The 17,809-nt window shown below is 39.7% G+C and overlaps 1 protein-coding gene across 1 annotated transcript; it reads right to left on the bottom strand.

Annotated features, from left to right (window-relative positions):
• Positions 1 to 1,085: 1,085 nt before the first annotated feature.
• Positions 1,086 to 5,064, bottom strand: LOC148032560 (putative GTP diphosphokinase RSH2, chloroplastic). Its single transcript, XM_087683201.1, has 7 exons — positions 4,806 to 5,064; positions 3,680 to 4,717; positions 2,936 to 3,121; positions 2,382 to 2,842; positions 2,136 to 2,294; positions 1,677 to 2,040; positions 1,086 to 1,556 (listed from the first exon to the last, which is right to left on the bottom strand). The coding sequence occupies exons 2-7, from the start codon at positions 4,577 to 4,579 to the stop codon at positions 1,242 to 1,244; spliced, it is 2,385 nt and encodes a 794-aa protein (XP_087539327.1). The 5' UTR covers positions 4,580 to 4,717; positions 4,806 to 5,064; the 3' UTR covers positions 1,086 to 1,241.
• Between the last annotated feature and the right edge of the window lie 12,745 nt (positions 5,065 to 17,809).

Raw genomic sequence — 17,809 nt, 5'->3', positions numbered from 1 at the left:
AACAATGGTGTATACATGGAGGTTGCAATGCAATGGGTCCGAGAGGTTAGGTTTGTCGAGCATGTCATGTCCTTCATGTGCATGGGAGTGGTAATGGGAGAGGGCTAGAGGGTTTGTGATGAGCTAGGCCTTAGGAATGAGCTAGGCATGTGCATTTGGAGACTTCACCTTGCAATCCTGAGAGGAAGAGCACCAAGAACGTTACTTTAAAATAGTGAAACTGAATTGGAAGTGTTTTCTGCCCAATGTAGCTTCACTATGCCCATAATTTTGGCACACTTGAGTAACTTCTTTCATGCACCCATCCCTACTAGAATGAGGACTCCAACTACTATCAGAGAACCATCGACTCACACAGATTTACCTCAAGGAAATCATCATCGGAACATGATCGAAACCTGTAAAATCATCCCAACACCCTTTACCTTAGTGCAGGGAAGGAAAATCCAACCAGCCATTAATGGGTTTCCGAGAAACATTAATGAGGGAGTAACCATCAGCAAGGAAATGCTTCTCTAATAATTCCCACCTGTCTTTTTCTTCCTTATCTTGCAGCTAATGCTTGTGGGTTTCTATCCGCAAAAGAATAGATTTTCACTATGCTTGAAAGTCTATTAACTTTATGCACGCCAACTAGATCTTACCAAGGCTGATCACTTTTGTCTGTTGTCGAACATACACTACAACCGACAGCCCCTTGCCTTATATGTAGTACATACACTTTTGTATGCAAACTAACCTGGTTACTGTGTGACCTTTTATGTGATGCTAAGGCAACATTGTGCATGCGTGCAGGGCTGAGTTCAATTCCAGGGACAAACTAGCTCCTCATCTGTATGGGGCACCTCGGCATCACCTTCCTTCTTCCTCTTCCCTCTTAACACCAATAACATTATGTAATGCATTGTACGAGCTGTGATCTTTGGGACTGACTTTTTCCATCTTTCCCTTGCAACATAATGAAGTGAAATTTTACCGGTGCAGAACAATTCCCCCCTTCGCAATTCTCCCATTACACCGATTGTTGTTAGGCATTAACATTATTTGGCTTGATATACCGGTCACAGACTCAACCCTGTTGCAAATTCTTGTACAATTCTGGAATTTATCTTCAATTACAAAAAGAATTTACAATAATCATGGGAGTGATTAACGGGAATGGCTGCTTACCCCATCATCCCACAACCTTATAGTGCAATAAAAGATTTTGAATGATATGAACAAGGGCATCAGGTGCCACATCAGATAACAACTACTTCGGATACTTTCCTCCAAGAGGGTTTCTGTTTGCTCCTGTAGTCTTGAATGGAACAATCATTGAACAGTCTGTTCAATTCCTCTTTGAACTCACTCAGAGACTTCCCAGGGGTATAGGACGATGTCACTTCAACCAGATCACCCATCTTAAGTCTCTGGTGAAGGTCCTCCACCTCTTCATGGTTTACTTTAGGTCTAGCAATGCCAATATCGGATGTGGTGTTCAAAGAGTCTTTCTTGTCAAGTTTTATAAGTAGATCAGCTAACGTAGAACATCCTGGCAACTCTTGGACCATCATCTGCTTAAACAGATAAACAGGTAGCATAAATCAGCTCTTCCCTAGCTTCCAACTTGACAGATTTAACAAACATATTCGGCTTAACTGTCTAGTAGTTATGCCAGGCAGGGGGAATAATACCTTGTCTTCTTCCAGAACAATAATGAACAAAGGGGAATCTTCAGAGTTAGGTGGCCCTATTTGGCAGAGGTCTGTGTGTTGGCAGTCTTCTCTATGGAAAGGGAACAGACATAAGGGTCTCGGTTCTCCTTGTGATTCAGAGAGCCGGAGTTTGGTGTCCATGATCTCATTCTGCCAAGATAGAACCCATCTCGCCCATTCCACCATTTGAAGAACAAAGGAAGAGTGTAGAATGTTGCCCTCTTTGTATCTCCAATGGGCAGCCACCCCATACTCTGCTTGATGATGCATCTGCATTGTCCTTATCTGAATCTCTAAAGGATGCCCATCCTCGCACCAAACAACTGTGTGAAGTGACTGGTATCTGCAATGGAAGCAGGTAAAAGGTGATCAGGTTCGTAATGATTTGCAGCGATCCTTTTACCTGGGAGTCAAGTGAAAACTTCTAGTTGTACATACCCGTTCAGTTTGGGCTGTTTAATATAGTCTTTAAATTTCCCTGGAACGCAGGGCCAAATTCGATGCACAGTTTCAACTGCAGCATAGCAATCCTCCACACTGGCAACTATCAGCCGCAAGCCCTGAAGATCATAAATCTCATCTAACCTTCTCCCTTTCCTGTAGATGAAAAGAGGGTTTTTGAGTGATTGAGCATGCAGACTAATAGAGGAACAAACTTTAAAGTAAAGAGAGATTGGTTTGTACTTGATCATTTTTTTGTAGATGCTATGTAGGTTTTTCGTCCTTCCACAAAGATCATGATAATGTAACCCTTTTGCAAGCAACCCATCATTCAGCTTTTGTATGGCCGACAGAATAGTTGCCTCTCTGAACCCTTCTGAAAGCTTCATTGCCAATTCCTGGTACTCCTGTGGCTTAAGATGCTTAAAGCACAGGTCCTCCATTTCTGCCTTCCATCTCCATATGCCTAATCTGGCAGCAAGAGGAACAAATACTTCTATAGTTTCCTTAGCAATGCGGTACCGTTTATCTGAAGGAAGGGCTGCCAAAGTCCGCATATTATGGAGCCTATCTGCAAGTTTGATAAGAACTACATGGGAATCTGTCATGGCTAAGAATGTGGTATGCAGACGATCTGCCTCAACTGAATTGTACGCAGTGCCATTGTCACGAGCCAATTTGCTAAGCTCGCTAAGCTTACTGACCTGTATTTACAATATTGAGAAATATCATGGTTAGTGCTCAGAAAGAGGACTCCTAACATGTGAAATCCGGCAAGAAGAATAAACAGTACGCACCCCTTCGACAAGTTTTTGGATCTCTGGTCCAAATAGTTCTCCAAGTTGTTCAGAATCAAGAGATGAATCATCAAGTGTGTCATGGAGCAATCCTGCAGCGACAACCAACTTGCTGGCACCTACTTCTGCTAGTGCTATAGCCGTTTCAACACAATGTACAAGATAAGGATCACCATCTGCACGGGACTGCATTTACAAGGAATTGGCATGAGCACTCGCAAAGAAGAGTAAAAGAATAACTCTGTGCTACATACAGATGAAAAAGGTTGATGAGGTTTACAAGAAACTGCACTAAAAAGAAAGCACAGGAATGGGAAAAAGCATTGGCAGTCGTAGCTTGTGTATTGAGTTGCCAGACCAGAAAATTGAGCTCTCTCATGGATAGGATGCTGAACCACAGTATATGACCTTTCGACTATCATGTCTGATAACCCAAACAAGCAATGGGATTTCCTGATGGGCACAATTTTCACAAAGTCTTCCACACTCAATATGCTAACACATTTTCAATCACTGCAAATTGTCCCCAAAGTTTTATACACTCAATATGCTAACACATGTCCAATCATTGCAATCAACTCTGTGTGGTATGATACATAACGTCTTTACACATCAATCCGAGTCCCTCCACAGCAGAAAAGTCATTGAGCTTAATTAAATGGCTAGTGATCATAATTACGCTTGCCTTACGACCTGAGCATCTACACAATCTTCCTTAAGAGAAGAAAACAAAAAGAATCATACTTGTCCATAGTGAGCTTCCTCGGCCTTGTGGAAAGCAGTGATGATAAGTGGATCTTTGAAGACCTCATGCTGGCGCTGTGCATTCCGCAGAACATCTTGGGCAGTCCGGAAAGCTTCTGGGAAAAGAGGCTTGCAGAAGAATTCTGAAAGCGATGAGCATGCTAGCTTTGAGAATCGGGGGGCTCCAGGCCGGATGTCTGATGCATCTCTGCAAATGTCTAAAGGACTCATTATGGTGGCTACTGAGGACCCTGCATTCAGATCAGCCTGTCGCATATTTCCATCCAACCATGAGTCTGCATCCTGCTCTGATGAAAATGGCATTACATTATTTGGGACTGAACATGAACCAGAAAAGGATCCCACTTTGTGGGTGAAGCAGTTTGATTGGCCCTGAGGTACAGAGATAGGGGCCGACACGCTTTTTACAGAGGATTGGCGGTCATCTGAGCCATCCAAGAGTGCACAAAGGTCACTGAAAGATGATCTTCTCGACACTGAGGTCGAAGTTCGTGGGCGGCGATCTCCTTGAAGAGCAGTCATAGCTGGAGCAGCATCCTTGATGAACTTCAAAGCTGTCGAGCAATCATCAGAGGCATCAAGAACACAGAGATCGTTGTGCGATGACCTCCTGGAGATTGGAATGCCATCCGCTGTGCTGTCGGGTGTTGAATTAGCAGAACATCGAAGGCTGGGGCTACTGCCAAACAGGGAGGACAGGCCACCTAGCACAGGTGGCCTACTGACAGGGTGATGGCGGAAAGGGAGGGCGCGGGCTTGGAATTCGACGTCGATGCTGGAGCAGGAAGAGGAGCTGCAAGGGATGCAATGAGAGGAGGCCGAGTAAGGAGAGGCAATGGAGGTGGGAGGCGAGCTTGAGTAGATTGCTGCCATGGGCATGAGCTGCGCCTCTGTTTGGAGAAGGGTGCAGCAGGAAAAGGGGTGATGGGATGGGCACCGAGAATCAAAAGGAGTTCACTGGGAGCAAATCCTCACAAGGTGCCTGGATACAAGCAAGAAGGTCTCTTTTCTGATCCCCTGCGTAGAATGGAAGCAATTCGAATGTTTGTTTAGACATTAATGTAAGCTGCAGACACAGCACAGGCACAGCAGCCGCAAGAAATACCTCTCACAGAATGAATGAGTGGCGACGTTGGGTTCCAAAGACGAGGGAGCTGCTTTTCTTTCCTTCTTTCTTTCTGTCTTCTCGTTCTTCGGTTGCAAAGAATGGATCAGTTGGAACTTGGGCGACTTTACTTTCCAACGATGAAGGAGTTTCTTCCTCTTCTTCTTCTCGTCCCCGTCCTCTTCCTCCTTCTGCTGCTGTCTTGTTTGCTTGGCTGATTTTTCACAAGCTCCACCCCCCACCCACGTCATCCATGACCAGATGTCAGTAGGTGCGAGCCTAGAAAGCTCTTCGCTTTTAATCCTCGTGATGAATCGGTCACTGGCACACGTTTCGACGGAACAACCAGCCCAGCTAGCTGGCCTACTAGACTCTAGTTACTAGTACTAGGCAAGGTCAACCACATATAAGAAGGCTGTCGTTGACAGGCTTTTAGTGTTCCACTTGCTCGCGACTCGCTCTCCTTTCAAAAGTTTCAAAAGGACGATAGATCATAGAACGCTTGCAAAGTTGCAAGCCTAGTAGTCACTATCTCACACGAAGATCGCCCCCCCCCCCAAGTGATGGGATCCCCAATGGGCAATAGAAGTGTAGGGGAGGCGAACCTTGCCCCCATTACCACTACCATCACACCCAAGGTCTCCAAATGATGTCATAGGGAGCACATGTCAACAATTTGCCATGAATGTCGGTTGGGACTTAGGCCTTGTTCAAATTTCAAACAAGTAATGGGACTCCACTTGTTGAATACATGTCCTCCTCCTCGGTTTCATGACCCCTTCATTGATAAATGCTAGCAATGCCCCTTTCCAAAGACGCTTTCTAGAAGACTCTCCTTCTACCGTCCACATGTATCAATGGGTTCCCCAAGAGCAAAAGGGTTTTAGAAAGGCTAGATGTATATTAGATGCCATCATTAGTGTGTGGGAAGGGTTGGGATATGCACAAAAAAAATAACTAGGATTTTGAGTTTCTTAAAATTGCCTTCGACAAAGCATATGATAGGAGTGAAATTTTGTCCTACATACTTTGATAGATATGTGACTGAGCAAGCGGTTTATTAAATTCGTTTCAATCTTATTTGGGAATGCTTCCACAAAGATTTCAGTGAATGGGGAGCTGACCACCCCCTTTCCACTTAGAAAATCCATACGTCAAGGTTACCCTTGCTCCCCTCATTTTTTCCAATTGATGGATTGGGCTAGTTAATTGATGTGCAAGTCAAGTTAGGAAATATTAAAGGCCTCAACTTACTTGATGGGGCCAAGGACATGATCCATAATTTGTTTACAAATGACACAAACACAACTTTAAACAATGATGCTACCTCCTTAGTGACTTTCTGGGAATGTCTAGAAGTTTTTTGCATTGCATTAGGATCTAGTGTAAATCACAACAACATGAATCAAGACCTTAATTGACAATGCTACGAAGCAGAACACGTGGCAAATCTAGCAAATCAAATATCAATCGTAACCAACTTTATGTCACACGTAATAAAACTTAGTGAAAAAAATCTAACAAATCAAACATCTCAACTATTAAATACAAACAACATTATAATACATAAGAGGATTTAAATAACTCAATATATTGAGAAAGACTCTTAAGAGAAAAACGCAAGATTGGGCCCAACCTCCCCCATGGCAAAAGCCATGGTTTGCAATCCTTAATTATATATTACAGTTTTACATGGATATTTGCATTCATATCTTACATCTAATTATAAAAAATACAAATATCAATTGAAATACAGAGTTTTAAGAGTCAAGAGGTATCATGTAGCGTGCTACAAAAAATTCTGTGCTTAGAATCTTGATGTTTTGACATCACTATTACGTCTGGAGCGTGCCAAAACTCCCAAAACTACTCTTGAAGCTCTGAATTCCGATTCCGGATGAGAGAGAAATGAAAAGACTCAGTTTTTGCCCTCTTTTCCTGTTTTGCGCGCGATCTTGTTGCTTTTATAAAGAAAGCTAGAAAAGCCTTCTAAACTTAACCACATTAAGAAAATAGTAAGGTATTCCATAAAGAAATCTTATTTCAATAAAAACATATCTTAAATCTCATATTCTAAAATAATCTATATTAAAAATAAATAAAATTAATAGTACTAAGGATAATCATCTAATTATTACTAAAGAAGTTTAAGCTTATAACTTACAAATAGAGATAATTTTAATAATATAAAATTATATAAATACATAATATTATATATTATACTTAAGATAACTAATCATAATTATAAAATTTATGCTTGGACTTACGCTAATGCCTAGTGCTACCCAAAGCCACCACTACCTGCTCTATGCATCAACTGAAGCATTCACAATTGTTTATAGATAAAATAAACAAACAATAGTGAATACTTAGCAGTCTTCAGCTACAAATCAACTTCTCACATAAGGAATCCAGCTTGTGTATGAGCCCCAGCAAATACATATAGTTTTACGGAATCCACCATGGAATATGTCTTCTGGCATCAGACAAACCCCTTGAGTGGCTGTTGGAAGCTAGGTGCCAACAAATTGAAGATGGAAAAATATTTAGATTTATGGGCATTCTAATGGGATTTGGGGTTATAATGAGGCAAAGATGGGACTGGATTCTAACTAGAATGCTGACCAAGCTTAATGGATGGAATGATCTGAAGCTCAACATGGCATCAAGGATAGTAATTCTTAACCATATAATCCTTTCCTCTTGTATTTATTTTCTGGCATGCTAGAGGCCTCCTCAAAGCAGCCCTTAAACATTTGGAAGCTATGTGTAGAAACTATATATGGGGAGGGGATTCTACACATTTTAAAGTTCCAAAAGCAACATTGCAAACTTGTATCCTTCCAAAGAAATAGGAGGATTGGGGATAATGAACATACACAACATGCTGATAAATTGGCTAGCAAATGGGTACCTAGATGTTGGTTTCACTAAGAGGAAATCTAGGCCATCCTCCTCCTACACAATCTAAGTAACTTTATAGCATTCAACTACCCAAGACTGACCCAACTCCCTATGGGAGCATCTCCTCTAATTAAATGCATTTGGAAAGCATGGTAGAAATACAAGCAATGGTTGGTACCTTTTGGGAAGCTAAAATACAAAACTTGGGTGGCCAAAGACTCAATTTGGTGTAGCACCACGATGGCTTCGATAGCTGAGGAGTCCTTTAAAAACATTGCTCGACTAAATAGGAAAGGGGTCAAAACCTGGGGGGATATTTGGGATTTTAGCAATAAATATTGGCTACAAGATAGAGAGCTAAAAGACAAAATTAGGCTTAACGCATTGGATTTGCAAGTATTGAATGATACAAAAGCATGATGGATTGAAGCTAACCCAAAAATTATCTAGTGTAACTTTAAATTTAGTACTAACCAATTTTGTTGGACAATGCAGGCAAAGCTTCTTCCCATGCCTAACCTACCCTCCACTAACTCTTATTTGACTTGTAATCTGAATAGCAAGTTGCATGTCAATGGAACGAAAGGCAATGGAATTACATATTCCAACAAATTTGGTCAAATTGTATCCAACCCAAAATCTCATCCTTGATGTGGTTCATTCTACATAAGAGTGTGTGGACCCAAGAAAAGGCATATAGGATGGGCCTCGACAATGGCCTATGCCCAATATGTGGCAAGAAAAAAAAAACAATATCCCACCTTTTTATCAAATGTACTAAGAATCAAAAGTATTTGAAGTGGTTGCATTCTATCATAATGATTTATCACCCCTACTAGCTCAACTGGAAGGAGATCCTGCTAGGGGAAGCCAATAAATTATCCCTTATGATATGGCATGCATTCAAGGGATTTACCTTTGGAATATTTGGCTATGAGATGGAAAAGTCTTCTCAAGTAAGAATAGTGACACGTTCAGGAATTTGAATACTTTTTTTTTCTTAGGGGCCTGAGGAGAGCCAAGAGCATAGTGCAAAAAGAGGTGAAAATCAAAATTGAGGGCCTTCCATGGAAGGTAAGCAAGAAGGAGACTCGGGGGGTTAACTATATATATATTCTCTATATAACGTGCGTTCATGGCCTATTTATAAATATCCTAATCTGAGAATTTTTCATGAATAAAACGCAACCCTTTTCTATTCAATTTGTAAGTAACCCCCTTTATATGACACCCTTATGTATGTAAAAAATGGTATTTTAAAAGCCTCTTATTTTAAACTCATGTTATATATACATATATTCATGAGTGACCTCCCTCCCCCCCCCCAAGGAAGGAGAAGGAGGCCATTCTCAAGCAAAAGTCAAGGAAGTCACCCTCATCCATACCTATATGAAGACCTCGCTATATATTGGCATCTCCCCATACATGATTGCAAAGGAATTGTACGGGTGGATCAAAGAGAAGTTGAAGAGGATCATTAGGAGAAATATCGACTCTCTTTTTTACCCCTTAAGGAGTGAATAAAGAAATATAGGCCTAACCAATGAGAGAGCTGGGATTCTTGATTCATGTAACATGAATCTTCTACCCATATCTTGGCCCAAATCTTTTCTTAGTAAAGAGAGCCACATATATATTGCAACTTTTTTCTATTGCTTCATGGTTATGTTTCAACTCATTTGGACAAAGCCTATGTAAGTTATATGTATTCTTTGACTTGATATTTCTTTTGTTTTTGTACTCTAGGAATTTGTCAGTGAAGGAACAATGGTCTCGTTATAAGTCAACTTCTTGTTCAACATCTCTGGGCTTCTTTGTGAAAAGAATTATAGCAACAATGTTTTTTTTTAAATTGCTCCATTTAAATTAAATTTCATTTGGAGAGAACATTTGCAAATTATACACATGCTGATAGGCAACTTTTCTATTTGGTTATCATAGATGTCTTCACGGAGGAAAAACATCAATAACATACTTGCAGTGGAGGTCTTCAATAGGAAAGATAGTGGCGGTAATTAGATTTGTGATAAGTACTATAAGTTGGATTGTATTTTGGTACACCCAAGTACTCGAGGGAATTTCAAGGTCAGGCACAGGGATGTTGCAAACCCTAGCAAACATTGGAAAGGTAGAATTTTAGAGTTCAGAAAAGTGTTTAATGGAACAAGTACAGTAACAGAAGTGTTGATCGAACATGTTTATACACACAAACAAATATCTGTACACTACATTGCAAATTATAAATAAATAGTAAGTTTTTAAATTTTATCATTGTTTATTCTTTTGCATCATAGTTGTTTTTAAAAATCTTTGTAGTGTTCTAATTCAATCTTGTTTTACTGACAGCTCTATATCCATCAACTTTGCATGAATGGCTGAATGTGGAATGCTTGAGCGGCAAGATACATGTTTTGCATGAAGACATAGGTTCTTTGATCTATGATAATAACTCTGCAAGTCAACTTGCAACTCAAAATATCTTTTTTTATAATTCATTGTATGTAGTAGAAAGCCAGAGATTGTAGCATGTCCCATTGCTGCCACAATCTAGTGGTGAATGGTTGATTGGTAGCTTGGAGTTGTCAAAAGCATGTAAGTCCAAGATAAAATTTGATATCAATAGTGCTATGAAAGCCACCATATACTCCAAAGATGTGCATCTTAGTTGGTTTATTCCATTCTCATTGTTTACACATTTGTTTGGTTCATGTGATGTTCTGAAGAAAACAAAGATTACTTATCAATGCAAGTGTCCATCCGAGGAATGGATGAGTTAGCTATTGGGTGAGTCTTGGCAAGTCAAAAGAATACATTTTGATGAGATGATTGAATGCATGGTCAACCAATTTGATCTCACATTCATGTAAATCTTTTTTACTACTTTGAATACCTTGATTTAATTGACATAGGTCTTGCTTAGATGAATTGTTGTGTTATTTGCATTTACTTATCATTAGTTTTGTTTTTATTACAGACATTTCATCTCTAGAAAAACTCTATGCATTTGCTTTTGATATAGAAGATTGCAACTTTTGCGAGGGGAGTGGATAAGCTTGGATCAAGATACGCGAGATGAGATACATATAGCTCTCATAGATGTGGTTATCTTGTGGAATGGTCATAATCCTTGTGTGGTCAGCCTAAAGAGCCATTGGCCCATTTCTTTTCTGAGACAAGAAACCCAATTAATATCCAATGAGCCCCTCTGCAACTTCTATTTCAAGTTAGATAATAGAAAAGTCACGATTCATAGTGAGTAATTTATGACATGTAAACAATGTGCTTCTCCACATATCCTTGAGATAGTGGAATCTTTGTAAATTTTTTTAAATAAAGAACGAATATAAACTTTTTTTAAACTTTTGAGTACTTTCAATTTAGATAATCTTAGTTTACTATGATCCAAGCGTGCGATAATACATTCTGTAATTGGTCAATCGTGCTGGTTAAAATCATAATTAAATTGTAGGCTAGAGTTCTATAATCTATGCAATATTGTCTTTGCATAATGATATATTGTAGCTCATCTCTTCTACTTATTTCTTCAAATTAAATATTAAATTGGATCCAAGGGATTTTAAAGGTCTTTCAGATTTCTTTTCTTAAAAAATTTCTATATTTTCTATAGTTGGACTTGAATATACTTAGCGATCCAAGTATATTCGAGAATATAATAATGTAGGATGAAGCATTTGTCTGTACAAGTAATTTTAATGTTTACTTTAAAGTATTTAAATAAAAAAACTAAGGTAAGAGTTTTAATTTCAAACTTTAGGGTTTTAAAAAAACCTTTATTTAAAACCCTAGATACATAAAAGCTATAAATCCAAACTCATTTTCACTTTCATTCTCTACTTCCCTACACTTGTGCTCTCCTTCCTTCTCTCTTTGTGTGCCATGGCTACCACTCTCGCCTTCGCCACATGGATTAGCTCCACACACTACGCACACATAGGAGACCAGATACACCCTAGGTTTTGCACGACCTTGAGTCTAGAGAGCTCGCTTTCCATCGCAGACCCTAGCTCTAGTATACTGACATCGTTTTGTGATGTGGCAAACCCTCTTACATGCTTTATTCCGGACTCTGCTCTCAGACGGGTCCCCATAGATTTCCTATATAGTTTGCGTACTGGATCAAGCCATGCAAAGGTAATAAATCGAGCCCTCGTGCATGTGGGGCAGCATCTCTGTGTCAGAGCAATGCCCACCTCATCCCAGGACCACACCACGATGGATCTCATCAAGATTGATGCATCATTTGCCATATATGTTATGTGCACTGAGGTGCAAGAGGATAGTGAGAAAGACATAAACACACCCTCTCGGCCACAACTAGAGTATTTCGAGAGGGAGCATGAAGAGATCACACTCGATCTGAGAGTAGAGGCAGCACAAAGCTTAGCCATTGTGTACCTACCTCCTTGTCCTATTGAGATGTCGACAATTTTGGAGCTAAGGGAAGAAGAGCTATATTGTATCATGGTGTGTGATGCACCTAATGATTTTATAGATTTTGATATACAAGATGCACTAGCACATGTTGATGAGGTGGCTCGATATGATGGCATGAGTGTCGATAATATCTCTGCCATTGTGAGCATCCAAGAGCAGATTGAGAATGCGGCACCACAGTATGAGATCTCAGATGAGGAGTTTGAGCGATTGCAAGAAAGCATTTTTGGACCTCAACTTGACTACGTAGTACCTTCCCAAGAGAGAGACGAGGGTGGCTTGGTTGCAGGAGAAAACCTGGATGCTCCATTATAATACTAGATAGATGATGTAGAGAAGGTAATGTTATCGGATTAATGTTATTGAATTTACATCAAAATTTACCAGTAGGGCCTCTAGAAGGGCATGGGGAGTGTGCATATCAAATTTTGCCAGGATCGAGCCCCTAGAGTTGCCCTGGCCGTCTCTAGGCCGCCGGAGGCTCGCATCTGGAGGCGGCTAGGGCAACTCTAGGGGCTCGATCCTGGCAAAATTTGCAGATTCAGGCCCGCAGACGCGAGCCTCCGGCCATGGCAACTCTAGGGGACCAAATCCCGGTAAAATTTGATGTGCATACTCCCTATGCCCTAGAGGCCCTACTAGTAAAATTTGACGCAAATCTGATGTATATATCTTTACCACACTCCATGCATAGTGATTTTGACATAGTGAGTCTGACACTGAACTTATGTGATGCAGGACATTGTCTATATAGATGAATTTTTATTTAGACAAGGTGGTCGATTTGGTAGCCAAGGAAGGGTGCAGGACTTGGCATTGAAGGAGTATATTGACCAACTTGTGAGCAACATTTTTGTATTCCATAAGATATGCTCTTTGGCTTTTTCTGAGAACTTCTTGAAGTTGAGGATACTAATGAAGGCTGGGCCCTTCAAAACCATCCCAACAAACTCTAGCTTGGAGAAATTAGTATTGCTTCAATGTTCGAAGCTCCTCTAGTTATTCTCTAGTACTAGGTCTAGGCCACTTTTTTCCATGGTGGCTCGTGGCATGGTTGCTGGTGTTGAAGATCCCAATGTCATTAGGCATGAACTACTAGGGCAAAATGTGTTGTTTCCTATGATCAAGAATAGCTCTAACTGTGGGGAGTCTAGCTCAAAGAAGCCTAGGAGAGAGTAGATGTACTTTTAGTGCCAAATGATTTCTCATCACCAATGCCATGCAATTTGTAATCTTCTCTTGAAGTAATGAAAATCGATATCTATTGGATTTGCGTGCAATGTAATTTGTCATACGCGTCATTTATTATTGTTTTTTTACTTGAATATTACGTTTATTTATCGGATTTATATGCAACACGATTCGTACCCTAAATTTAATACGTAGTGCTTTATCGAGTTTGTGCATAACATGTATTCGTTTGAACTCATGTAATGATAACTCAAAGACATAAATAAAACAAATAACAAGCAAGTAAACAAAAATAAGACACACAAAAAAATTTGTATTCATATTCATTACATTTTACATGGGATCCATTACAACCAGGGTTTTACAAAATCTATTTGGAAGCTACATTCCGTATATGTTTTGATAGTACACCCCTATCATTATTGATCTCCGCGAGGACTATCCTTCCATCGTCGGAAGAGCCTCACTATCTGCAAATTCCTATTGGTGATGGTGACTCTCCTTGCATGTACTGCTGCATAGACTGAGTCTCTGAACAAGTCGATAATGTAAGCTTTGGCAGCTTCCTATAGTGCAAGGAGGGCTTAGGTAGGCGATCAGGTTGTTGCAAGCGTGTTCCATCTGGGAAGTGCCTTTTGCTGTTCTTAATGAGTATGCCGTCCATAATCTCACACACTAGTTTCTGAAATGGAGCCTTTGGTATCAGGAGGTGCGTGGTCTTCTGGTAATGGTGGATCTCACGAAGAGCCATTGTGCATGGCTTCCATCAACGCTTGTGATGCTGGCGTGGCGGTGGTGCTGGAGTTGGGGGGGAGGTGGCCTCTGCATAGGATTTCTAGGGGGTGTCTCCGAGCCGCTTGCTTGGTGCGTGCCATGTCTTCTAGGAGAGAAAACTCAAAACTCAAAAGTGAAATGTGTAAAATGAGGTGAAACTTTCAACTTATAGCAAAACTTTCAAAAAACCCTTAAGCCAGAATTAATGTATCCAGGCTTTGGAAAAATATGACCAATGATCCAATTAACATGAAATTTTACATGTGAACTTCTCTAGGGTACATCAACTACCCAAAAAAAATTTGGTCTCATGGGGATTCAGGGCCCCAGACATGAGCGTGCGGATAGGTATCCCAGAGACTTCTAATGGGGCCAATTTTTTAATATCCATGAGTTTTTATGATGCCCAGCATGTGGGTGAAGTTTCACCAGATTTCGATTTATAAAATTGATGGTTTAATCATTTTTTGAAAATGCATTAACTGGATTATACTTCACTGATAATAGAAAAACTCACCATCGCATCGAGTGTGCGCAATTGCATATTAGATGTGTTGTTAACCAAACTATGTGAAATATTGAAAACTTAAAAATTCACAAAAAATAAGGCATGGGTCTAATGAAATATCGCATATCGAATATAGTGTTGCCAAATCGCTAAATACAGTAAAGATATAGTACATCAGCCAATGTACAACTGATCACTGATGTGTGTGTGATTGCACATTAAATTTATGCTTAACAAAACTACTTTCAAAATTAGAAACTTGAAAATATACACAATGCAAATCATGGCAAAATAGAATATCAAAGATAAGATTTGGCATTACGAAACCATGAAATACATGGTAGATAGTGCATTGCACCAAGTACAACTAGAGCAAGGCAAAATTTAGCTTCATTTTGTAAACCAATGCTATCAAATACTTGAAGGTCTACTAGAAAGATAAACCAAAACTAAGCTCCTTACAATCTACAACCAAACATGAGCTACAAACATAGATCCAATTACAAGGTAGGTTCTCAAAGCATATTGTTGACATTAAGATTAAATGCATCCTTGTTGTTGCGGATCCTACGAACAAGAACCACATCTATGGGCTTAATAGTGATACGTCAGGCATGAATGGCTAAAACTTGAGAATCACTCATTAGATCAATCAAGTAACTTTCAGCTGTTTCTTGGAGAGCAAGCAAGGCTTGCCTTGACCATTGCCCCACATTCCTTGCTTGGTTCCTTGAAAAGAACTTGTGATGATGCCCTAGCTGTAGATCTTGCAATATTTATCGCACCAACTTAGAGAGTGGTAACTTAGGGAATAATCAAGTTGGCACTCTTCTGGAATTTTCTTATCTAACGTAGCGCAGCTGTGCCTGGTCTCCATCTTCGCTTCTTATGTGTTGGAGGACGTGTATTACCAGCTGGAGCAGTAGTGGGAGGTGGAGCAACTGGAGCATGTGGACCACCATTTTTGGACAATGGCGAACCATCATTATTGACCACACTAGGGCCACCATTGTTGGACATAGTAGCACTACCATTATTAGCTGCAGTAGGGCCACCGTTATCAGCCCCACCAAGGGACCTTTGTCACTCACAATACGCTCACTAGATTTGGAAGAGTGTTGAGCTCTTGCTCTTGCAGGTGTCTTCTTGATAGGAAGCTTGGAACGTGCCACGGTTGTGATGATGAAGGATAGAAAGATGGAGTGTAGAGTGAAGAGTAATGGGAAAAAATGAAAGGAGGGACTTGACTTAAGTACGAAACTTTTAAACTTACTGTAGTGTAAACGGACTTTAAATTTAAAAAACATAGTTCAAAATAGACTTTGAAAAACATAATGACAAACCTTCCAAATTTTAAACAAAATTTGCAAGACATCTCATGTTAAAGATAGGAATATTGATGTGTCATATCCTAGGTACCTATGCTTTCTCGTGGACTCTAAATGCATCAAAAGTATTATCTTTATCTAGGTCTCCATTTCTTGCCATCTCTCTCTTGGGTTGCCAACCATTCTGTGTGGTGTTGTCTAGCTGTGTTGTTTTCATATCTTGCTTTTCTCACTTCATATATTGCCCTACTTATAAACTCTTCTTGAGAGGTTTTGGACTTCTTTTATTTTTCCTTGTTTCATATCTCTAATCTCCTACACCACAATTGTAATAATAGTCTTATAGAATTGGAATAATTGATGCCACCTCCATGATCAGTTGCCTTTTGAAAATCACAATGAGCTTGCCAATGAGATTATTCCATGCCTTGAGTTGACCATACTGCCAAACTTCCTTGATCTGCAAAGTATGGACCATGTGCTTCAAGTATATGCTGCACAAGAAGAGAGATTAGAAACACAAACTAATTCAAAATGATGATATTTTTTTGTAATGGTGACAATACTGACCATGTAGTGTGTTATACTGTTTGTAGTCCATGCCTCCACCATGGACTTATGAAATTTAGCAATTGTCTCTTTAAGTATATTGGCATCACCATCCCTAAACCTCAACTTTTGTAAGAGAGTTGCGAATCTATCTAGGTGTATCCACACTTCTGGCCTTTGCAATCCTCGTTCTTCCCCCATTGCTCCAATCTAGAATAGTAAGGTGCAACTTTTTCCATGCTTCATACTTCTCTAGTTGTTTTACAAGTATATTGCCTTCCTCATCTCAAGGTGGAGATATAAACTTCCTAACCTTGGGTCCACCAAAGCATAGTTTACGAGGGATATTTCCACTCTTTCCCGATTTTTTCTCGTCCTTTTTTATTTCTACTCGGCCCCCATGCAATCCAACTTTAGAGAGGACTCGTTTCTACCTTCTTGCATGTAGCATCAGCTTCTGACATAGGTTGCATCTTGTATGCTAAGCATATATATTCATATACTAGCTTCTCAATTATTCTAACCAAACAATGCAATGTGCAAAAGTGAACCCTTGTTAGTGGTATTTCCAAAATAGGGCACTAGTTTGGATCCATTGGAACTAGCATTCTATTTCTCATGACTTTTTGATCATGTGTTGGAGCACCTTTTTGTCCTGCCTTGGCAAGCCATTCTTTCTTTTCATCTTTCCCTTTTTTCCTAGTTCGTATGTAGTATATGCATGGAAATTTTGCATTTGCTACATTTGATAAACCAAACATAAACTTCAATGTTTTTAAATCACTTGCAAGATGCCATTCAACTTGATAGTCCCCAAATCCCTCAAAGTGTAAAATTGCTCCACTATTTTGTTGTTGAATAACATTGGGTATATTATTGAGGTTTAAAAAAACTTTAAGTACTTCATGGTCCTCCTTTGGTACTTCAAATGTTGCAAGCCACCATATTTCATTCTTTGACTGTACACTGAAGTATAAAGGATGGTTTTCATCGATGTTGGGATCCAATGCTTGATTCATAAGTGTTATACTCACACATTCAAGTTTTTGTTCCTTAATAATTTCACTCTCATCAAGTTTGAGGACAAACATAAGCTTGCCTCTACATTCTTCCATAGACATATTGTAGAACTTGACCATAGCAATCTGAACCCTGCATATATCCAATACAAAGTTGTTGGATGCATTCAATACAAATGTAACTTCTTTGGAACCATAATTCAATATGTGTATATTTTCTAGATGCGTTGGCTCACCAATTAGTTCTAAAACTTTCTCATTTAGTTGTTTTCGAGC

This window comes from Lygodium microphyllum, chromosome 8, assembly GCF_053477565.2.
Source record: "Lygodium microphyllum isolate KBCC chromosome 8, Lygodium_microphyllum_v1.1.10, whole genome shotgun sequence".
NCBI classification, from domain to species: Eukaryota; Viridiplantae; Streptophyta; class Polypodiopsida; order Schizaeales; family Lygodiaceae; genus Lygodium; species Lygodium microphyllum.
Note: the sequence above shows the minus strand (reverse complement) of the source record. Positions and strands in the feature narration are given on the sequence as shown.

What these genes read in the sequence shown, in the direction of transcription:
- LOC148032560 (XM_087683201.1), bottom strand. Translation starts at nt 4,579, where the DNA reads ATGCCCATGGCAGCAATCTACTCAAGCTCGCCTCCCACCTCCATTGCC. An exon ending in TCCAAAAACTTGTCGAAGGG is followed by an intron (nt 2,843 to 2,935) that starts GTGCGTACTGTT and finishes TTGTAAATACAG; the next exon opens with GTCAGTAAGCTTAGCGAGCT. An exon ending in TTGTTCTGGAAGAAGACAAG is followed by an intron (nt 1,557 to 1,676) that starts GTATTATTCCCC and finishes CTGTTTAAGCAG; the next exon opens with ATGATGGTCCAAGAGTTGCC.